This window comes from Bufo bufo, chromosome 5, assembly GCF_905171765.1.
Source record: "Bufo bufo chromosome 5, aBufBuf1.1, whole genome shotgun sequence".
In the NCBI taxonomy this organism is placed as follows: domain Eukaryota; kingdom Metazoa; phylum Chordata; class Amphibia; order Anura; family Bufonidae; genus Bufo; species Bufo bufo.
The window spans coordinates 42,006,452-42,030,714 of record NC_053393.1 but is presented as its reverse complement, the minus strand read 5'-3'; the positions used below and the strand labels follow the sequence as shown (position 1 = coordinate 42,030,714).

Below are 24,263 nucleotides of genomic sequence, written 5' to 3'. Positions count from 1 at the left end.
TATTATAAGGTTCTGCGGCAGCTGAGGTGTGTATTAGGAGGTTCTGCGGCAGCTGAGGTGTGTATTAGGAGGTTCTGCGGCAGCTGAGGTGTGTATTATAAGGTTCTGCAGCGGCTGAGGTGTGTATTAGGAGGTTCTGCAGCAGCTGATTTATGTATTATGATGTTCTGCAGCAGCTGATGTGTGTATTATGAGGTTCTGCTGCAGCTGAGATGTGTATTATGAGGTTCTGCTGCAGCTGAGGTGTGTATTATAAGGTTCTGCAGCAGCTGAGGTGTGTATTAGGAGGTTCTGCAGCAGCTGAGGTGTGTATTATGAGGTTCTAATGCAGCTGAGGTGTGTATTATGAGGTTCTAATGCAGCTGAGGTGTGTATTAGGAGGTTCTGCGGCAGCTGAGGTGTGTATTAGGAGGTTCTGCAGCAGCTGAGGTGTGTATTATAAGGTTCTGCAGCAGCTGAGGTCTGTATTATGAGGTTCTGCAGCAGCTGAGGTGTGTATTATGAGGTTCTGCTGCAGCTGAGGTGTGTATTAGGAGGTTCTGCTGCAGCTGAGGTGTGTATTATAAGGTTCTGCTGCAGCTGAGGTGTGTATTAGGAGGTTCTGCAGTAGCGGAGGTGTGTATTATGAGGTTCTGCTGCAGCTGAGGTTTGTATTAGGAGGTTCTGCAGTAGCGGAGGTGTGTATTATGAGGTTCTGCTGCAGCTAAGGTGTGTATTAGGAGGTTCTGCAGTAGCGGAGGTGTGTATTATGAGGTTCTGCTGCAGCTGAGGTGTGTATTAGGAGGTTCTGCAGCAGCTAAGGTGTGTATTAGGAGGTTCTGCAGCAGCTAAGGTGTGTATTAGGAGGTTCTGCGGCAGCTGAGGTGTGTATTAGGAGGTTCTGCGGCAGCTGAGGTGTGTATTAGGAGGTTCTGCAGCAGCTAAGGTGTGTATTATGAGGTTCTGCTGCAGCTGAGATGTGTATTATGAGGTTCTGCTGCAGCTGGAGCACAGACCTGTATAATGGACACTGCAGGAGAACTAGATGTCAGTCAGTGGCTGCACAGGAGAAGGGACTTTCTGCTACGTGTCCTGTGACTGATAAGAGATAAGCAGCGCCTCTGTAGCACTGCTCATCTCTATATGAACGTCTCGCTGACATCAGGATGTGATGTTTATACAAACATTTTACAGACAGGTGAATGGGACGTTTCCATCGATGCATAAGACAAGTATAGAACATGAATATGCCGATTCATTTCCGACATTAGCAACACCTCAGATATAAAACGGACGGATCACTGGAGTCCTGAAGGTGGGGATGTGACAGAACTTACCTATCAGCACTTACCTGTTTAAATCGACAATATACTTGTGGACACTTTCAAAGGCCAAATAAAACCTTGTGAGGATTTCGATGTTGTTTTCTCGGAATTCCTCGTCCAGATCTTGAAGTTCTGGTTTGGCCTCCAGCCTCCCCTCCCAGTTCTCCGGACCCTGTGCAGACCAGAAACATCAATCAAGTTGTCAAGCTATTAAAATAATAAAAAGAAGTGATATACTCTGATCGCCTCCACTCTGATCGCCTCCACCCTGATCGCCTCCACCCTGATCGCCTCCACCCTGATCGCCCTTTTATATCACACATGATCGCTGCAGCCAATCACAGCACAGAGCTGCTGACACTAGTGCCTTGTTGCAGCGGTCATATGCATTATACGGGCACGTCCATGCTGCAGTCGTGAAGACAAAGCCGGGTGGGGAGGATCGGACCGGCGGCACCGGAGAGGAGGAGGTTCAAAACACTGTCCTGCTGTGACCGCTAGGTGAGGCAGAAATGCTCCAAAATCAGCACAAAAAAAACTCAGTGTTAATAGGCCCTGAGAGTTGCTGCTGTGTCTACTGGGGACGTCACTGCCGGGATGAATGGGGAAGTAAGGGCAGAGCACTGGACAATATTTACTACTAAGAGAGGAGGGGGCGCGCAAGTAACCACCAAGAGGAGCTCGCGGTAGCGCCGTGGCCTCCTCTCAGCTCACCAAGCACAGCGCCGTGCATTGTATAGTGGCTGTGCTTGGTATCGCAACTCAGCTCTATTGACTTCAATGGGGCCGAGCTGCACCTAGGCCAGGCACGAAGTCACATAGACTAGACCAAGGGTAGGCAACCTCCGGCACTCCAGTTGTTGTGAAACTACAACTCCCAAAATGCCTACTTGCTGTTTTCTTCTCAGAACTCCCATAGAAATAAATGGAGCATGCTGGGAATTGTAGTTTCACAACAGCTGGAGTGCCGAAGGTTGCTGATCCCTGGCCTAGACTAAGCCGGAGGAGCCCCAGGTATATGACCTGCACAGCTCAGATACTGATCTAACAAATTCTCGAAAAAACGATTTAGGCTACTTTCACACTAGCGTTCGGGTGTCCACTCGTGCGCACCGTTTGAAGGGGCTCACGAGCGGCCCCGAACGCATCCGTCTGGCCCCAATGCATTCTCAGTGGAGGCGGATCCACTGAGAATGCATCCGCCTGCCAGCGTTCAGCCTCCGCTCCGCTCAGTGAGCGGACACCTGAACGCTGCTTGCAGCGTTCGGGTGTCCGCCTGGCCGTGCGGAGGCGAGCGGATCCGTCCAGACTTACAATGTAAGTCAATGGGGACGGATCCGCTTGAAGATGACACCATATGGCTCAATCTTCAAGCGGATCCGTTCCCCATTGACTTTCAATGTAAAGTCTGAACGGATCCGCTCAGACAACTTTCACACTTAGAAAATTTTCTAAGTTTTAATGCAGACGCATCCGTTCTGAACGGATGCGAACGTCTGCATTATCGGAGCGGATCCGTCTGATGAAACATCAGACGGATCCGCTCCGAACGCTAGTGTGAAAGTAGCCTTAACAGCGCCACTCCGAAAAAATAATAATAATAAATCACAGAACTGGAACCCAACCCTGACCTGTTGTAGCACCAAACGCAGTGCATGGTTGGGGTGGTACAAAGTCTGACAAAACCCAAAGATTCTCAGCAAGGAGGGGGCCCCATCAGTCCCCCCCCATCAGTTCCCCCCCCTCCATCAGTCCCCCCCTGATCAGTCCCCCCCCTCATCAGTCCCCCCCCTCATCAGTCCCCCCCCCATCAGTCCCCCCCCCCCCCCATCAGTTAATTGAGAAGGAACCATTTTGATACAACAGCCAGAACTATATTATTATTCTTCACCTTGAAATAACTGAAATCAAATATGATCTCGCCATATTTCTGCTGGTCGGCCTTGTCCTTCAACCTGAAGACGCCGGGCACAAACTCAGAGAGTCTCAGCAGCTCAGCAATGATGGCATTGCCCCGGGAGACGACGCGCAGGACCGCCTGTCCACAGAGATTGTTCTCGGCCAGGAAGTCCACCATGTTGGTTCACGTCTTAGAGCTGCAGCTCCAGAACCTGTGGCAGAAAGAAAGAGACTTGTGAATTTAAAAGGAAATTTAAACATAAATCTTTAAAGGGATATTCCCTACTTATAAAGTGATGGTATGCAGCAAGGAAACGCCATCACTTATGATGCTGGGGGATCCAACCTCGGGGACACTCATAGATCCAGAGAATGAAGGGGAGGGTTGTGTCCCCTTTGATCTTTCCCTGCATTTTGGTGAATTACTAGCAGCTTGCAATGAAGGTCCTGCTGGGTGTTGACAGTTGGGGGCGTTTCCTGCTGCTGCGTGTTGACAGCTGGGGGGGTGTCCTGCTGGGTGTTGACAGCTGGGGGGCGTGCCCTGCTGGGTGTTGACAGCTGGGGGGGCGTGTCCTGCTGGGTGTTGACAGCTGGGGGGCGTGTCCTGCTGGGTGTTGACAGCTGGGGGGCGTGTCCTGCTGGGTGTTGACAGCTGGGGGGCGTGTCCTGCTGGGTGTTGACAGCTGGGGGGCGGTGTCCTGCTGGGTGTTGACAGCTGGGGGGCGGTGTCCTGCTGGGTGTTGACAGCTGGGGGGGCGTGTCCTGCTGGGTGTTGACAGCTGGGGGGGCGTGTCCTGCTGGGTGTTGACAGCTGGGGGGGCGTGTCCTGCTGGGTGTTGACAGCTGGGGGGGGCGTGTCCTGCTGGGTGTTGACAGCTGGGGGGGCGTGTCCTGCTGGGTGTTGACAGCTGGGGGGCGTGTCCTGCTGGGTGTTGACAGCTGGGGGGCGTGTCCTGCTGGGTGTTGACAGCTGGGGGGCGTGTCCTGCTGGGTGTTGACAGCTGGGGGGCGTGTCCTGCTGGGTGTTGACAGCTGGGGGGCGTGTCCTGCTGGGTGTTGACAGCTGGGGGGCGTGTCCTGCTGGGTGTTGACAGCTGGGGGGCGTGTCCTGCTGGGTGTTGACAGCTGGGGGGCGTGTCCTGCTGGGTGTTGACAGCTGGGGGGCGTGTCCTGCTGGGTGTTGACAGCTGGGGGGCGTGTCCTTGCACCGCTCTGACACTGGCAGCACTGATTGGATAGTGTCAGACTGTGCAGGGACACCCCCCCCCCCCCCCCCCAAACTGGTAACACCCAGCAGGACCTTCATTGTAAATTGCTAGCATTTCCTTCATAACTTCTACCAGGAATAGTAGAGGAACAGCACAACAGATAGTGATAAGAATAGATGCTGCAGAATGGGAATGCAAGTAGTTACTATGACAGACAAGTCAGGAGAGGGGAGAGGCCCTGTCCTCTTTACCAGAAGATATGGTATTATGATGTTCTGCGGCACCTGGGACAGATGTTGTCAGATATACACTGCAGCTGCTGAAGAACCTCTTGGAGCAGTCCGGAGAAGGAGCTTACTACAAAAGCGATCAGTGACAGAACTCTCATGGAAGAGGAGATAAGCAGTGCCTGTGGCGCCGCTCATCTCTTATCTGATCGCCAGGCTCTGAATACAGATATTACTTACAGGGTGGGGTGTAATGTTTCCAGGAAATCATCCTCAATATAATAAATAGACACACTGTAGCTGTTACTATGGAAACAGAGGGAGAAGCAGACATATTGGAGGACGCTGAGGTAGTCACAGATGGATGGAGCAGTGAATTCTGGGAGAAAATGGTGATAGACGAGCGAAGAGCAGTTCAGCCGAGTCTGGCCCTGAAGCAATTGGGAAACTACAACTCCCAACATGCCCTGACAGCCACTCAGCTGTCAGGGCATGCTTGCTGGGAGTTGTAGTGAGCCACAAGTTGCCCCAGTGCGGTGCCTCCATACCTGCACGTGGATGTGGAGAAGAAGCGGGGCGCTCTCCAGCTCACACTACTCCGAGATCAAGCCCCAATCCGGGCTGAAGAAGGAAGCCGCTGACATCTCAGCCTCCCCCCCATCACATGACCCGCCAGCCTACTGTCAGGTGATTGCGGCGCCCTCTGATGACGTCACGCCAGCGCGCTCGTTCCATAGCAACCTCCAGCCCCGGCCAGGGGGCGTGGCCGAGAGAAAGGAAAAGCGGCGCGCGCCAGTAGTGACTCCAGGTACTACGCAGCTTGTGACGTCCAGGTAGGCGCTGATGGTAGACGAAGCGGCACCACAACTCCCAGCAGGCTCTCTCTCATAGCGGTGCCTGCTGGGAGTTATATAGCTGATACAAGTTCCTCATGTGTTCTATTAGTAGGAAAGCTGGGTGACTGATGCTACAGCTGCCTCAGGAATTGTCACCCAGCTTTCCCAGGCCCCTGAAGGCACGTCTAATTACACGTTATTGCCCCATGCTCTGGTGGCAGTTCATATGTATCTATATTGGTTGTCACCCAGCTTTCCCAGGGACAGATATTTTGTAACCATGTGACGCTGCTTCAGGCCAGGTTCACACTCTGCGGTATTTCCACCCAATATAGAGAGGAGCTGTTTGTGCTCACACAGGACGAGACTTATCATCTCCCTTGCGCCAGAAAAGGGACTTTAAAAAAAGTTGCAAGCTGGATAAAACGTTAAAAAAAAAAAAAATAGCCGCAAGTGCCTCTTTTTATGCTGCCCTTGGATGTGGCAGGAGAGGGACGCGACCAACTGCTGAGACAAACGCATCTTCATGTACACCCGAAATCTGTGACCGCTCTGGACCGCCGAGGACTGTGCGCTGCTGGAGGAAGCGCCAAAGTTATGTAGAGACACAGGCCTATAGATAAGTTTGCCGCTTTGTGCGACAGACTTAAAGGGGTCCTCCCATGACTAATGTAAAAAATGAAAACCAGACATCATATAGCACGTGACAATCTCTTTCTAACAAAGCTAGAACCAGCCCTGTACCTCACATGGATCCAGAGATCTCCCCATTCACTGCTCTGCTAGATTTATATCAGGGGGAGTGTCCTTTCTGCTGCAGCTCTGGGGGCATGTCCATGCTCTCCCTATCACAGCTAAGGGGGCGTGTCTCAGCTCTCCCTATCACAGCTCAGGAGGCGTGTCCATGCTCTTCCTATCAAAACTCAGGAGAAAGCTGGAGGATGGAACTGAGCACGTGCGGCCATCTCAGTGAGCAGGACAAAGAAATAAGGAAAAGAACAAACAGCAGGTGGCGCTCTACAGATACATTTTATTGAATTGCTGAATTTTTAATTACATGCAATCACAAAAGTATTCAGATCCAGCGGCTGGTTTTCTCGTTTTTGCGTTTTCATTTTTTTTCTCGATCTTCCTTGAGCCCTAACTTTTTTATATTTCCGGTCACACAGCTGTATGGAGGCTTATTTTTTTGCAGGACGGGTTTTACTTTCTAATGCCACCATTAATTATGGCATACACTGTAGTGGGAAGCGGAAAAAAAAAAAATCCAAATGCGGTGAAATTGGGAAAAAAACACAAATCCTCCACCGTTTTACGGGTTTTTCCCCCACAGCGTTTCATTTGTGGCCTTCATTCTCAGGGTCAGTACAATTACAACGATACCCCATATGTGTAGGTTGTTTATGTCTAAAATGACTTTATTACTGTCTATTGCTCATTTCTTACGTTGGCCTGCCATGTGGTGGCCAAAATAAGAATTATTTGAATACTCCTAGGTCTTTTCAGCGAGACCCAGGGCATTTAAACAAGTTACCGGCAACCCCATTGACCGCAGGGGATGTCGGTAGGATTCCCAGAAGCGCGAGCTTCCGGGTTTTTGACACTTTGAATGCCGTGATCTCACTTGAGCACGGCATCTAAAGTCTTTAATTGAAGCTATTGGCATTATTGACGGTCGTGGTTAGGGGTGCACCGAAATGAAAATTCTGGTCCGAAACCGAAAATTCAGGATGCCCTTGACCGAAAACCGAAACCGAAACCGAAACTGCCTTTTTGCCCAAATACTTTTAAAATACTTTTTTTTTAATGATTTTATTAATAATTCTTTTTCATGAATGAAATTCATCTGTGGGTGGCGCTGTTATGGAGAGGGGGATCTGTGGGTGGCGCTGTTATGGAGAGGGGGATCTGTGGGTGGCGCTGTTATGGAGAGGGGGATCTGTGGGTGGCGCTATGGAAAGGGGGATCTGTGGGTGGCGCTATGGAGAGGGGGATCTGTGGGTGGCGCTGTTATGGAGAGGGGGATCTGTGGGTGGCGCTGTTATGGAGAGGGGGATCTGTGGGTGGCGCTGTTATGGAGAGGGGGATCTGTGGGTGGCGCTGTTATGGAGAGGGGGATCTGTGGGTGGCGCTATGGAAAGGGGGATCTGTGGGTGGCGCTGTTATGGAGAGGGGGATCTGTGGGTGGCGCTGTTATGGAGAGGGGGATCTGTGGGTGGCGCTGTTATGGGGAGGGGGATCTGTGGGTGGCGCTGTTATGGGGAGGGGGATCTGTGGGTGGCGCTGTTATGGAGAGGGGGATCTGTGGGTGGCGCTGTTATGGAGAGGGGGATCTGTGGGTGGCGCTGTTATGGAGAGGGGGATCTGTGGGTGGCGCTATGGAAAGGGGGATCTGTGGGTGGCGCTATGGAGAGGGGGATCTGTGGGTGGCGCTGTTATGGAGAGGGGGATCTGTGGGTGGCGCTGTTATGGAGAGGGGGATCTGTGGGTGGCGCTGTTATGGAGAGGGGGATCTGTGGGTGGCGCTGTTATGGAAAGGGGGATCTGTGGGTGGCGCTGTTATGGAGAGGGGGGATCTGTGGGTGGCGCTGTTATGGAGAGGGGGATCTGTGGGTGGCTCTGTTATGGAGGGGGGGATATGTGCACTGTTATGGGCATAACAGTGCACAGATCCCTTTCCCCATAACAGTGCACAGATCCCTTTCCCCATAGCAGTGCACAGATCCCTTTCCCCATAGCAGTGCACAGATCCCCCCTCCCCATAGCAGTGCCATAGACCGATCCCCCTACCCATAACAGCCCCGGCCCTGCTGCTCACAGCATCACTCACTGCATCTTTATTTTACCTTACAATCGTGAGGCTCCAGTAACTAACAACTCTGCAGGCAGAGCGGAGGGCGGCGTAACGTCACTTACTCACGTGACGCACCTGCTCCGCCCACTTTATGAATGAAGGAGGCGGAGCAGGCGCGTCACGTGAGTAAGTGACGTTACGCCGCCCTCCGCTCTGCCTGCAGAGTTGTTAGTTACTGGAGCCTCACGATTGTAAGGTAAAATTAAGATGCAGTGACAAAGTAAACCGCCCGCCCGGCGCCCGCCCGCAGATGGTGGGTGACAAATCCCACACCCCATATTTTCGGCCGATATGTAACAATATCGGCCGAAGTGGATTAGGTGCATTTTCGGCCGATATTTTCGGCTGCCGAAATTTCGGTGCACCCCTAGTCGTGGTAACTAGCAGCAGGTCTCTGCTGTTTGAAAAGGCAGAGACCTGCCGACCATAATGCCCACCTGACGCTGCCACACACAGTGCCCACCAGACGCTGCCACACACAGTGCCCACCTGACGCTGCCACGCACAGTGCCCACCTGACGCTGCCACGCACAGTGCCCACCTGACGCTGCCACGCACAGTGCCCACCTGACGCTGCCACGCACAGTGCCCACCTGACGCTGCCACGCACAGTGCCCACCTGACGCTGCCACGCACAGTGCCCACCTGACGCTGCCACGCACAGTGCCCACCTGACGCTGCCACGCACAGTGCCCACCTGACGCTGCCACGCACAGTGCCCACCTGACGCTGCCACGCACAGTGCCCACATATCCTAGCGATATGCCCCCAAGTCTGGGATGGGAATACCGCTTTAACACTATGCCATTCCTCTTGCTGGCATAGATTTAAGCCATTTTCCACGCCTAAAAAAGTGCCACCTGCTTTCCCTCCCACGCCATGCCACCTTTTCTTGCCACTTCTGAAGGGGGGAAAGTTGCAGTTTTTGCTGCAAAAATGACATACAGGTGGCATGGTTTTCTCCATGTAAAATTGAATTTTGCATCATGGGAAAAAAATTAATTGATGCGTGAATTTTTGAGGTGGTAAAACTGCGGCAGGTGGTCACACGTGGATCAGCGCTATTGAATGGGGGTAATCTGTAAGTACAAACGGCAAGGGGCCGCAGAAATGAGAATCGGCCTCAGACATCAAAAATACAAACCAGAGCTTTCTGAACTGTATCTCCACAGTGTGAACACGCCCTTATAGAGAGCGAGGACCTGCGCGTGATCTTCTCCAGGTATGGAGCGCGCAGGAGCGTCTCTCTGTGCCCGGCAAATCAAAAGTGTAAGTTCACTTTAAAATGCATCACCCTAGATCAAGCATAGGTGATAAATGCCAACTTGGTAATCATCCATGAGTTGGGTCCCCCCCAATTGCCAGAACGGGGAACCCCAGTACCCCTTTGTGCTACAGAGGATAGGAGCAGAATCATCTTTTCTGTGTGTGCAGTGTATGGGAGACATCATAGCAGCTAGTTTACGCCCACTAGCTTAGAGAAGTCTGACCATTGGGCCACGGCAGCAGCCAGTCTTTGCACAAATTTGAAGGGAATACCTGAGATAACCTGCATATTTGTGTGGCCATTGGCTGCTGTGGGTGGCGGAGTCACACGGCATCACTGCCCCATGCAAATCCAGCTTGTGAAAAAGAGCCTGCGAGGGGAAAACTGACATCACCTGAAATGGAAAATACACTTTAAAGGGGTTCTCCGGTAATAATGACAGCAGCCTGCCACACTGAGCTAAGGATTCATACTTACCTGCTCCCCGCTGCCCCAGCCCCCCTTACTGCCTCCCGTGTCTACATCTACATGGTCACATAGCTGGCTTCAGTGGTGACATGGCCACTAGCAGAACGTCACTTCTGAAGCCAGTCACTGGCTGCAGAGGGGCATGCAACCATGTCCATGCTGCTCCTGGGACCGAAAAAGTTAAGTATAAATCTTTAGATTAGTGGGTCATCGCTATCTGATCTGTGGGGGTTGCCCCTAGCACCGCAAGCACAGTGCCCTACATTGTATAGTTGCTGTGCTTGGTATTACATCTCAGCCCCATTGACTTCAATGGGACTGAGCTGCACACAGGCCATGTGACTGATGAATGTGACGTCACTGGCCTAAAAAGAGGCCGCAGGGCTCTCCGATGCTCTGCATCCTCTTCAAATAGCTGAGTGGTGGAGGTGACAGGAGTCGGACCCACAGTATTCAGATTTTGATGACCTATCCTGAGCTCCCTGATGTACCAGGCACAGGCATCCGTGATTACTGAGGGGAAGGGAGAGCACTGCTGTGATTACTGAGGGGAAGGGAGAGCACTGCTGTGATTACTGAGGGGAAGGGAGAGCACTGCTGTGATTACTGAGGGGAAGGGAGAGCACTGCTGTGATTACTGAGGGGAAGGGAGAGCACTGCTGTGATTACTGAGGGGAAGGGAGAGCACTGCTGTGATTACTGAGGGGAAGGGAGAGCGCTGCTGTGATTACTGAGGGGAAGGGAGAGCGCTGCTGTGATTACTGAGGGGAAGGGAGAGCGCTGCTGTGATTACTGAGGGGAAGGGAGAGCGCTGCTGTGATTACTGAGGGGAAGGGAGAGCGCTGCTGTGATTACTGAGGGGAAGGGAGAGCGCTGCTGTGATTACTGAGGGGAAGGGAGAGCGCTGCTGTGATTACTGAGGGGAAGGGAGAGCGCTGCTGTGATTACTGAGGGGAAGGGAGAGCGCTGCTGTGATTACTGAGGGGAAGGGAGAGCGCTGCTGTGATTACTGAGGGGAAGGGAGAGCGCTGCTGTGATTACTGAGGGGAAGGGAGAGCGCTGCTGTGATTACTGAGGGGGAGGGAGAGCGCTGCTGTGATTACTGAGGGGGAGGGAGAGCGCTGCTGTGATTACTGAGGGGGAGGGAGAGCGCTGCTGTGATTACTGAGGGACATAAATATTACCATAAGGGGAAAAGAGAGGAAGTGCTGTGACTACTGTTTGGGAATGGGGGAGCAATACTATGACTACTAAGCAGGAAGGGGTTGCACTGCTGCAGTCAATGTGGGGGATGAGGGAACATTACTTTGACTCTTAAGAGGGAAATGGAAGGACTGCTGTGACTACTATTGGGGATGATGGGAGCACTGCTGTGACTACTGAGGGGGATGATGGGAGCACTGCTGTGACTACTGAGGGGGATGATGGGAGCACTGCTGTGAGTACTTAGAGGAACTTGGGGTCAAGGCACTACTGGAGGGGAGGACGTGTATAGCCAGGTCCTCACATCTCGGTTGCGCTGTCTTTGCTGTCTGTCTTTTATCAGACAGTGGCACACTTTTTTAAGATGCCAACAAGCCCATAGGACAGCGGGCACAGAACTAGAACACATGGCACCGCTGTATGTGTTATATGAGACTTCTCCGTGTGCTCTTCAGGGGCTGTTTATGGGTTCATCAGTGTCCTGTAGATGACATGTGTCCTGTGAGAAGGGGGCAGACGATGAGTTGTTCTCCCCAGTATTTTCTGCATAAAAGTAGGGGAACATAGAGCTGCTTTATCACATCTGCAGACAGAGCGGCGCTGCTTCATCACATCTGCAGACAGAGCGGCGCTGCTTCATCACATCTGCACACAGAGCGGCGCTGCTTCATCACATCTGCACACAGAGCGGCGCTGCTTCATCACATCTGCACACAGAACGGCGCTGCTTCATCACATCTGCACACAGAGCGGCGGTGCTTCATCACATCTGCACACAGAGCGGCGGTGCTTCATCACATCTGCACACAGAGCGGCGGTGCTTCATCACATCTGCACACAGAGCGGCAGTGCTTCATCACATCTGCACACAGAGCGGCGCTGCTTCATCACATCTGCACACAGAGCGGCGCTGCTTCATCACATCTGCAGACAGAACGGCGGTGCTTCATCACATCTGCACACAGAGCGGCGCTGCTTCATCACATCTGCACACAGAGCGGCGCTGCTTCATCACATCTGCACACAGAGCGGCGCTGCTTCATCACATCTGCACACAGAGCGGCGCTGCTTCATCACATCTGCAGACAGAGCGGCGCTGCTTCATCACATCTGCACACAGAGCGGCGCTGCTTCATCACATCTGCACACAGAACGGCGCTGCTTAATCACATCTGCACACAGAGCGGCGGTGCTTCATCACATCTGCACACAGAGCGGCGGTGCTTCATCACATCTGCACACAGAGCGGCGGTGCTTCATCACATCTGCACACAGAGCGGCGGTGCTTCATCACATCTGCACACAGAGCGGCGCTGCTTCATCACATCTGCAGACAGAACGGCGGTGCTTCATCACATCTGCACACAGAGCGGCGCTGCTTCATCACATCTGCACACAGAGCGGCGCTGCTTCATCACATCTGCACACAGAGCGGCGCTGCTTCATCACATCTGCACACAGAGCGGCGCTGCTTCATCACATCTGCACACAGAGCGGCGCTGCTTCATCACATCTGCAGACAGAGCGGCGCTGCTTCATCACATCTGCACACAGAGCGGCGCTGCTTCATCACATCTGCACACAGAGCGGCGCTGCTTCATCACATCTGCACACAGAGCGGCGCTGCTTCATCACATCTGCACACAGAGCGGCGCTGCTTCATCACATCTGCACACAGAGCGGCGCTGCTTCATCACATCTGCACACAGAGCGGCGCTGCTTCATCACATCTGCACACAGAACGGCAGTGCTTCTTCATATCTGCAGACAGAACGGCGCTGCTTCATCACATCTGCAGACAGAACGGCGCTGCTTCATCACATCTGCACACAGCGGTGCAGCTTCATCAGATCTTTACACAGAGGCGCTGTTTCATCACATCTGCGCTGTGCGACTTTTGGTGCCTATTAATATGTACAGCCTTTGTTACCACTGACTGATAGCTCAGCACCTTATTACTGTAAGTGATCTGTTCTGTGTCCTCTCATAGGGATCCGTCACATCATGGCCTCTCACGGCGCATCCCTGATCTCCACCTCCGCCGTAGAGAACTCCCTGTCATCCCTCAGGAACTGCCAGGCTTATATCGACACAGGAATGGAAATCACCACAGGAGTAGCCCTCGATCTTATACAGAACGGAGGTAAGATGTCAGTCTAATATGTCTACCTTTCTATGGCAATTTGTCAGATTGAAAATATTCTTCTGTTTATATCCATTTATTATATTTTCCAGTATTATAGTAGTTATATTCTTGTACATAGGAGGCAGTATTATAGTAGTGATATTCTTGTACATAGGAGCAGTATTATAGTAGTTATATTCTTGTACATAGGATGCAATATTATAGTAGTTATATTCTTAACCAAATTTATTTTTATTCAAAGTAAGTAAGGCATATCAATCGATCACAAACCATCGTAGCATCACTGGTAAGGCAAAGTCACAAATCGGTCATGGAAGTGACCACAAATGCATGTCAGTGCAACACATGTTGTACAAAATGATACATCAAATGTGACAGACAATAAAAATCAAATATAAACACAAATAAGAGGAAAAGAAAGGGAAAGGAAAGGGGGGGGGGGGGGGGGGGGGGGGTTTTCCCCAACTCCGTCAGGGGAACTTCCTATATGTCTTCCAGGGCGACCAGATTTTCAGAAAGCGGGAACGCGTGCAAGATTCCCAGTGGGCCAGCTCTTCAAACCTGTAGATCTGATCCACCTTATCCCTCCACATCGAAACAGTGGGAGGTTCAGTATCCTTCCAAAGCAGCGGGATGAGCAGTCTCGCCGCCGTGATGAGCATAGTAGGAAGATCAGATCTACAGGGGGAAAGCGAGTCATTAGGGCACCAAAGCAGAATCAGTTTAGGATCCAGCTTAACCTGCTTATCACACACCTCATTTATAAGAGCTATTATACTGGTCCAGAACGCTTTAATCTTTTCACAGTGCCACCAAATGTGTGACAGAAAGCCTACGTCTTTTCTACACCTCCAGCACTCACTTGGGAAATCTGCATTAAGCCTATGCAAGAACTCCGGGGACTTGTACCATCTCGTAAGCAGCTTATACGAGTTTTCTTGTACCTTAATACAGCGGCTAAAGCCGTGAGAGTGTGTAAGGACAAAAGCCCTTTCCGGGTCTGTAAGGTGGATGGACAATTCCCTTTCCCATGAAGAAAGGAAATGTAGCTCAGGAGGGGAGGCTGAGAGTAACTCCTTATAAAGGGTAGACAGCGGTTTAGGGATCCTACGGGCATCTGATAGTCTCTTAGACAGCCAAGAGGGGGTTCCAGAGGTGGTGGGGGGTGGTAGCGTAATCATCTTAATCTCCTTCTGCAGGGCAAAACTCTGTAGGAAGGAAGCTTTTTTGACTTTAGGGTCATTCAAGACCGTGGACCAATCCAGGGACCCATCCGGGGACCTAATCTCACTTAAAGGGATCTCGGCCAAAAGAGGCCAGATACCTGAGGGCTTCTTGGCTTCCGGATGGACATAAAACTGTAAAGAGGAAAGCGGAGTACCCGGTATGGGAAACTCAAGTGTTCTATCCTTAAACTGCTTGGCCCACTCAACAAACATACCCTTCCATAGGAGTGGCAAAGAGGAACTACCCGGAGAACAAGGGGACAGCCCCCAGAGAATCCGCTTCATTCTAGTGGAGAGCAGAGAGCGCTCAAGACACACATATGGAGCACTATAAGTGCTATTGAGGAGGGATAGACCTCTAAATAGTTGAAAGGCCACATAGTAGGAACGTATGTCGGGCAGACCAAAGCCGCCAAACCTCCTCTCTCTGGTCAGCACCGAATAAGCAATTCTGGAGGGTTTACTTCCCCACAAAAAGAGGGAAAAAACTCTGCGGATGTCTACAAAAAATGAGTGCGGCAGCCAGATAGGCAACACCTGCAGAAGGTACAAAAATTTAGGAGCTATAAAGGTCTTGAGGTAGTTCCTCTTGCCACACCAGGAAATAAACGGCAGTCTAATAGAGTGCAATAGTAGTTATATTCTTGTACATAGGAGCAGTATTATAATAGTTATATTCTTGTACATAGGAGGCAGTATTATAGTAGTTATATTCTTGTACATAGGAGCAGTATTATAGTAGTTATATTCTTGTACATAGGAGGCAGTATTATAGTAGTTATATTCTTGTACATAGGAGCAGTATTATAGTAGTTATATTCTTGTACATAGGAGCAGTATTATAGTAGTTATATTCTTGTATATAGGGGGAAGTATTATAGTAGTTATATTCTTGTATATAGGGGAAGTATTATAGTAGTTATATTCTTGTATATAGGATGCAGTATTATAGTAGTTATATTCTTGTATATAGGATGCAGTATTATAGTAGTTATATTCTTGTACATAGGAGCAGTATTATAGTAGTTATATTCTTGTATATAGGATGCAGTATTATAGTAGTTATATTCTTGTATATAGGATGCAGTATTATAGTAGTTATATTCTTGTACATAGGAGCAGTATTATAGTAGTTATATTCTTGTACACAGAAGGCAGTATTATAGTAGTTATATTCTTGTACATAGGAGCAGTATTATAGTAGTTATATTCTTGTACATAGGAGCAGTATTATAGTAGTTATATTCTTGTACATAGGAGGCAGTATTATGGTAGTTATATTCTTAACCAAATTTCTTTTTATTAAAAGAATAAAGTACACCATACAATCACATACCATCATACTTTGATGAAAGGCAGTATGACAAGCATTTCATGGAAGTGAAGTGACAAATAATGCAAATCAAAGCTGTACATGCTGTCTAAAATAAAACCATTAATGACAAAATAATAACAGTAAGGAACAACGGGAAAGGAAAGGAATGGTAAGGGGGGGGGGAAATCAAGAGATATCTAACTCCGTCAAGTAAACTTTCTAAAGTTTTTCCATGGTGACCAGATTTTAAGAAATCGAAGGCGGGTGAAGGATTCCCAATGGGCCAGCTCTTCAAATCTATAAATCTGATCCACCTTGTCTCTCCACATCATTACAGTAGGAGGTTCAGCTTTCTTCCAAAGCAGCGGTATCAGCAATCTCGCCGCCGTGATGAGCATAGTGGGAAGATCAGATCTACATGGGGACAGTGAGTCATTGGGGCACCAAAGTAAGATCAGTTTGGGATCTAGTTTGACCTGCGTAGCACAAACCTCATTGATCAATGCTTCTATGCTTAACTAGAACGCTTTGATCCTCTCACAATACCACCAAATGTGTGATAGGGAACCTATATCCTTCCCACTCCTCCAACACTCACTTGAGATGTCTGCGTTGAGCTTGTGTAGAAATTCCAGGGATTTGTACCATCTGGTAAGTAGCTTATATTAATTCTCTTGTATTCTAATACAGCGACTAAAGCCATGGGAGTGTGAGAGGATAAAAGCCCTTTCCGGATCTGAGAGCCGAATAGAGAGCTCCCTTTCCCAAGAATTGAGGAAGTGTGGCTCAGGAGGGGAGGATGAGAGCAATTCTTTATATATGGTAGACAGCGGTTTAGGAATCTTACATGTGTCTGAAATCCGTTTTTCTAACCAAGAAGGGGAGCTAGTGGTAGTTGAAGGTGGAAGTTTAATTAATTTAATATCTTTCTGCAGGGCGAACACCTGAAGAAAGTGGGCATTTTTAATTTTGAGGTCATTCAAGACTGGAGTCCAATCTAGGTTCCCATCTGGAGTCTGGATCTCACTAATGGGAGTCTCAGCCAGGAGAGGCCAGATGCCTGAAGGCGTCTTAGCTTCCGGGTGAACGTGGAACTGTAAGGAGGAGAGTGGTGTGCCTGGGATAGGAAATGTAAGCACTTTGGCTTTGTATTGCCTGGCCCATTCTACCAATAGGCTCTTTCATAGGGGCAAGAAGGAGGAGCTACCAGGTGAACAAGGGGATAGACCCCAGAGTATCCGTCTCATTTTAGTGGTAAGCAGAGAGCGCTCTAGACGCACATATGGCGCATCTTAGGAGTTATTAAGAAGAGACAGACCTCGGAATAGTTGATAACCTTTTCTCTCTGGTCAGCACAGAATAAGCAATTCTGACAGGTTTGTTGCCCCACAAAAAGAGTGAGAAAACTCGCCGAGTGTCGACAAAAAATGAGTGCGGCAGCCAAATAGGAAAAACTTGTAGTAGGTACAAAAATTTAGGGGCTATAAAGGTCTTGAGGTAGCTCCTCCTTCCACACCAGGAAATTAACGGGAGTTTGATAGATTGTAAGTGTTTCCTAACCGATGAGAGTGAGGGGGCATAATTAAGAGCAAACAAATCCTTTGCTTGAGCCGGGACGTGTACTCCTAAAAATACTATATCTTTTGTAGCCCATTGAAAGGGGGTAATTTTCTGAAGGGCCTCTTTCACCGAGTCAGGGCAGGTGACATTGAGGGCCATGGACTTACTATAGTTGATTTTCAAGTTTGAAACAAAACCAAATTCCTCAAAAAGGAACAAGAGCCTAGGGAAAGAAGTTTCGGGATTAGACGTCATTATTAATAGGTCATCAGCAAATGCGGCTGTCAAGTGGGTCTGAGAATTGATGGTAAGGCCCCTAACAGCAGGATCCTGCCGGATCTTACACAGCAAAGTCTCCATAACTAAGACAAATAAAGATGGAGAGAGGGGGCAACCCTGCCTTGTCCCATTAGAGATGGCGAAGGAGGGAGAAAGCGTACCGTTTATTTTGAGTTTGGCAGACGGGCCTGAGTACAAAGTGAAGATCGCGGATATGAACGAGTCTGGAAAACCAAACCTCGACAGGGCCCGCGACATATAATGCCAACCGAGACTGTCGAAGGCCTTCTCTGCGTCCGTGCTCAACAAGGCCAAAGGTGTGGATGAGCTCCTAGCCCAGTCCATAAGATGGAGCAGGCGTATCGTGTTCTCACAGCCCTGTCTGCCACGCACAAATCCCACTTGCTCACTGTCAACAAGATCCGGCAGGATCAGCTGAATACGCTGCGCTAATATTTTGGCCCACCACTTGACATCCGCATTTAGCAGAGAGATAGGGCGGTAGCTGCCACATTGGAGGGGATCTTTGTTTTCTTTGTGGATTATAGTTATGTGAGCTTCTAATGTTTGGGCGGGCAGAGATCCTCCAGACAGGAGAAAATTACAGAGTGTCTGAAAATGAGTGGTCAAAATGTCCCTGAAGGCCTTATAATACGATATGGGAAGTCCATCTGGACCTGGACTCTTACCTGATGGTATGGAGGATAGGACCTTGTCAATCTCTTCTCTTGACACAGGGGCGACTAGCTGAGAGGCTTGGAGGGGGCTAATGGAGGGGAGCTGTAGAGTTGATAGGAACTCATCTGTGGCCTGCTCAACCGAAGTGGAACCAGGACGGTCTGGGGTGGGAAGGTTATAAAGATCAGCATAAAATGCGCTAAAAGCTTTTGCTATGTCATGGGTCGATTTATGCTTATTGCATTTTGCGTCCAGAATTGCGGGGATAAATGAATCCGCGTGGCGTTGCTTAGCCATGGCAGACATCAGTTTATTCCCTTTGTTCCCATGGGCATAAGCTTTAAACTTGGAGCGGAATATAAGTTTCGCAGATTTAGCGTTAAACAGGTTTTTCAGTTCCGTCCTGGCCTCCACCAATTCAGCAGCCACAGCCTGAGCCTGGGTTTGCTTATGAGTCAATTCTAGACTTGCTATGCGGGACAACAGGTCGTCCACAGCCTTGGAGCGCAGTCTTTTAACATGCGAGCCCAGGGCTATTAGTTCTCCTCTAACTACTGCTTTATGGGTTTCCCACAGAATGGAGGGAGAGGGAGGGGGGTCGCCCGCCGTATTAAGAAAGAAGAATTCAGACATAATCTGGGAGATTTTAGTTGCATTAGCAGGGTCAGAGATTAAGGTGTCATTAAGACGCCATATTCTTTCCCTTTTAGGAAGAGCGGTGTTAGACACCCGGAGAAATACTGGAGCGTGGTCAGACAGCGTGATGTTACCAATCCTCGCGTCTACTACATGAGGAATATGGGGGGAGGATAGAAATATATAATCCAACCTATGGAAGGACTTTTTTGCATTGGAATAGAACGTGTAATCCCGACTAGAGGGATGCATAGTGCGCCAAACATCTATAACCCGCAGTTTCTTCAGCGCAGTCTTCAGACGGCGTAGAAGTTTGTGAGATAGCTCGGACCTCTGGGAGGACGAGTCAAGGCCAGGCTCCAGGGTCACATTAAAGTCGCCTCCTAGTATAAGCATACCCTCACTAAAAGCTGATAATTGAGCAAGAGTCCGAACGAGCCAGGGGATCTGACCCCTATTAGGGGCATACATGTTAGCCAGGGTGACAGGTGTGTCAGCGATGTGCCCTTTCACGAACAAGAAGCGACCGTCTGTATCCGCAAGTACAGCGGAGTGTCTAAAGGGCAGACGCTTGTGGATGGCCACGCTGACACACCTGCAAGCCGAGACATATGAGCTGTGAAACCATTGTGAGAATACTTTTGGGGACAGTTTCGGGAGTTTTCCCGTCTTAAAATGAGTTTCTTGAAGAAATGCAATCGAAACATCATCTTTCTGTAACAATGAGAGCACATGAGACCGCTTACATGGCTCGTTCAGACCCTTGGCATTCAATGAGGCAACTACAATAGAGGCCATAGTAAAGACAGAGGAGGCCAGTCGGCCCAGAGCAGAAGGACATCTAGTCTGGAAAGCAACGGACGGAGTAATGAGAAGAAGGGGAAGGAGATTAAAAGGGAAAGTCAAAGGAAAAATAAAAGACATAACAGATAAGACATAGACACTGTACATGTAACAAGGCATGTCTCCCCATGGACAGGGAGCTCGTGGTCCCACCCAGCATCTGATATGATGGAGATCCTTTTTCATAGCGGCGGACAGCCGGGATCTATAAGAGGGGGGCTCCTGTGGGGCCACTAGGGGGTTTAAGGAGGGGTGAGGGGTAGAGGAATTAATCAGTAACATTACCGACATAAAGGCAAACATATAACCCCAGCAAAGTTATCAGTGCTAACTAGGGGTGCACCGAAATGAAAATTCTGGTCCGAAACTGAAAATTCAGGATGCCCTTGACCGAAAACCGAAACTGCCTTTTTGCCCAAATACTTTTAAAATACTTTATTTTTAATGATTTTATTAATAATTCTTTTTCATGAATTTAATAAATCAGATTATATAACATGGTGCTTCCTCATACACAAGTGATTGTACAAAACAACAGTGCAAGAAACAGTTGTAAAACCAACCTCAAACTGTAAACAGACGTAGCCTCAGGTCAAGATCAAATTTTTGCTGGGAGAGGGGGATCTGTATGGAGAGGGGGATCTGTGGGTGTCTCTGTTATGGAGAGGGGGATCTGTGGGTGGCGCTGTTATGGAGAGGGGGATCTGTGGGTGTCTCTGTTATGGAGAGGGGGATCTGTGGGTGTCTCTGTTATGGAGAGGGGGATCTGTGGATGGCTCTGTTATGGAGAGGGGGATCTGTGGATGGCTCTGTTATGGAGAGGGGGATCTGTGGGTGGCGCTGTTATGGAGGGGGGGATATGTGCACTGTTATGGGCATAACAGTGCACAGATCCCTTTCCCCATAACAGTGCACAGATCCCCCCTCCCCATAGCAGTGCCATAGACCCATCTCCCTACCCATAACAGCCCCGGCCCTGCTGCTCACAGCAGACTAATCACTCACTGCATCTTTATTTTACCTTACAATCGTGACGCTCCAGTAACAACTCTGCAGGCAGAGCGGAGGGCGGCTTAACGTCACTTACTCACGTGACGCACCTGCTCCGCCCACTTTATGAATGAAGGAGGCGGAGCAGGCACGTCACGTGAGTAAGTGACGTTACGCCGCCCTCCGCTCTGCCTGCAGAGTTGTTACTGGAGCGTCACGATTGTAAGGTAAAATAAAGATGCAGTGACTTAAAGTAAACCGCCCGGCGCCCGCCCGCACAAATCCCAAACCCCATATTTTCTGCCGATATGTACCAATATCGGCCGAAATGGATTAGGCCCATTTTCGGCCGGAATTTCGGTGCACCCCTAGTGCTAACATTGCATCAAATCACAACCTGTATCTTGTGCAGGAAAGGTAGCGATAAAAAGGGGCAATTCCCAAAGCCCATGGAAACGGGGCAATGGGCTAAGACCCTGATCAAGGCCACAAATAGGTAACAAACAGGCAATAAACAGCTCGAGCAGAGCAAACAGAGATCCTTCAGCCTGAAACTCAGAAATGTCCCAGGACAATGGACTCAGTAGTGAACAGACATAAGAGACTTCAGCTTCTCACAGAGCAGAGTCACGTGACAGCTACTGGAGAACAGCCTTTCCCTTGCTTCTCTGGTCTGGATGGCGAGACTTGCTGCCACGAATCCACACCCGGGGGGAGAGGCAGGGGGTCCCCTTGATCAGCCGGCATCCAAGAGGGAACTGCGATGGGTGCAATCCCAAGAGGGCCCCAAATAGCTTTTAGGTCTCCCGGGGTCCGCACCGTGTACTGCCTTCCATTTTTCAAGATGGCCAAGCCGAAGGGATAGAGCCACCGGAATGGCGTGGCTGTGGCTTTAAGGGCCTCCAGGAGTGGCCTTATGATGCGCCTCTTGGCCAAGGTGGAGGGGGCCAGATCTTGAAAGAATAGGATGGGGGTCTCACCATACATGATGCGATCCGCCTCTCTTCCCGCCCTAAGCAGTGCCGCAGTATCCACGTAGCTGAGGATGCCACATACTACATCTCGCGGCGGCTCACCAGGTTTCGACTTGGGCCTCAAAGCCCTGTGAATGCGCTCAATTACAATCGGTGCTGCTCTTTCAGCACCTAGCAAGGAGGAGAAAATTTCGCATGCTGCCGAATTAAGCGCATCAATCGTGATCTTTTCGGGTAGACCGCGGATGCGAATATTTCGCTGTCGGCTCCGATTTTCTTGGTCTTCAATGCGTAATAGCGCATCATTTAGCAAGTCTCTGTGAGTTTGCAGGGCCGCGCTCGTCTTATCCTCATGCACCAGGATGGCTTCCTGTGCGAGCTCCAGGGACTCCACTCGATGTCCAATGTGTCGCAGGTCTCCTTTTATTTCCTCCAAATCCTTCTTCAGAGGTGCAAGTGCAGACTCCAGGATATCCCTGAGGACTGCTTTGGAGAGTGAGGAGCTTTTTCGCATAGGTCTGCGATCTGATACATCGGAGGCACTTCCTGCCTCTGAACCTTCTTCTGCATCAGAGAGCTGCCGCGCCATCTTGGACACTTCAGCAGCAGGGGTCCTGGATTGTTTCTTGAGATATTTATCCATCTCAGGCTGTCTGGAACGAGCCCCTGTCGGCCCTGGTGTCTTTACCTAGTTTCCCCATTTGCACAATGTAAGTAGCCAGTAAAAGGGGTTATAATAGCTGCCAGGGAGAGGAGCTCAGGAACAAGCAGCCATTCAGCTCCAAGGTCCGGCTCTGCCCCCCATAGTAGTTATATTCTTGTAGATAGGAGCAGTATTGTAGTAGTTATATTCTTGTACATAGAAGCAGTATTATAGTAGTTATATTCTTGTACATAGGAGCAGTATTATAGTGGTTATATTCTTGTATATAGGAGCAGTATTATAGTACTTATATTCTTGTACATAGGAGCAGTATTATAGTAGTTATATTCTTGTACATAGGAGCAGTATTATAGTAGTTATATTCCTGTACATAGGAGCAGTATTATAGTAGTTATATTCTTGTACATAGGAGCAGTATTATAGTAGTTATATTCTTGTACATAGGAGCAGTATTATAGTAGTTATATTCTTGTACATAGGAGGCAGTATTTTAGTAGTTATATTCTTGTACATAGGAGGCAGTATTATAGTAGTTATATTCTTGTACATAGGGGGCAGTATTATAGTAGTTATATTCTTGTAGATAGGAGCAGTATTATAGTAGTTATATTCTTGTACATAGGAGCAGTATTATAGTAGTTATATTCCTGTACATAGGAGCAGTATCATAGTAGTTATATTCTTGTACATAGGAGCAGTATTATAGTAGTTATATTCTTGTACATAGGAGCAGTATTATAGTAGTTATATTCTTGTACATAGGAGGCAGTATTTTAGTAGTTATATTCTTGTACATAGGAGGCAGTATTATAGTAGTTATATTCTTGTACATAGGGGGCAGTATTATAGTAGTTATATTCTTGTAGATAGGAGCAGTATTATAGTAGTTATATTCTTGTACATAGGAGGCAGTATTATAGTAGTTATATTCTTGTACATAGGAGGCAGTATTATAGTAGTTATATTCTTGTACATAGGAGCAGTATTATAGTAGTTATATTCTTGTACATAGGAGCAGTATTATAGTAGTTATTTTCTTGTACATAGGAGCAGTATTTTAGTAGTTATATTCTTGTACATAGGAGCAGTATTTTAGTAGTTATATTCTTGTACATAGGAGCAGTATTATAGTAGTTATATTCTTGTACATAGGAGCAGTATTATAGTAGTTATATTCTTGTACATAGGAGCAGTATTATAGTAGTTATATTCTTGTACATAGGAGCAGTATTATAGTAGTTATATTCTTGTACATAGGAGCAGTATTATAGTAGTTATATTCTTGTACATAGGAGCAGTATTATAGTAGTTATATTCTTGTACATAGGAGCAGTATTATAGTAGTTATATTCATGTACATAGGAGCAGTATTATAGTAGTTATATTCTTGTACATAGGAGCAGTATTATAGTAGTTATATTCTTGTACATAGTAGGCAGTATTATAGTAGTTATATTCCTAACCAAATCTCTTTTTATTGAGACAGCAAATAGTTAGAAAGTGCAACAGTACAGCATACGCCATACGCAGATGGCATCAAATTAGTGCAATCATATATAACCGCAGCCAAATAAATGAGGGGGGGGGGGGGAAAAAACAAAAATAGACATACAAGACACCGGATAGGGATAACGAAAACACAAACAAGAAGAGGGGAGGAAAAAAGGGGGGGGGGGTGGGGAGGGA

General features: G+C 48.8%; 2 protein-coding genes across 3 annotated transcripts in view; one reads left to right on the top strand and one right to left on the bottom strand.

Annotated features, from left to right (window-relative positions):
- The window catches only part of WASHC5 (WASH complex subunit 5), a 69,819-nt gene extending 64,505 nt beyond the window's left edge, over positions 1–5,314 (bottom strand). The window contains exons 1-3 of one of the 2 annotated variants that reach the window (XM_040431668.1): positions 5,185–5,314; positions 3,196–3,397; positions 1,331–1,476 (exon numbers count right to left, since the gene is read on the bottom strand). In XM_040431668.1, the coding sequence (XP_040287602.1) occupies positions 1,331–1,476; positions 3,196–3,381 (332 nt within the window). In that variant the 5' untranslated portion in view covers positions 3,382–3,397; positions 5,185–5,314. Of the gene's footprint in view, positions 1–1,330; positions 1,477–3,195; positions 3,416–5,184 lie in introns of both variants that reach the window. The other variant, XM_040431669.1, reaches the window with a different exon arrangement.
- A 74-nt stretch (positions 5,315–5,388) lies between these two features.
- Positions 5,389–24,263, top strand: part of NSMCE2 (NSE2 (MMS21) homolog, SMC5-SMC6 complex SUMO ligase) — a 274,166-nt gene continuing 255,291 nt past the window's right edge. Inside the window, exons 1-2 of the mRNA XM_040431682.1 lie at positions 5,389–5,471; positions 13,257–13,409. Coding sequence (XP_040287616.1) covers positions 13,271–13,409 — 139 coding nt within the window. The 5' untranslated portion in view covers positions 5,389–5,471; positions 13,257–13,270. The remainder of the gene's footprint in view (positions 5,472–13,256; positions 13,410–24,263) is intronic.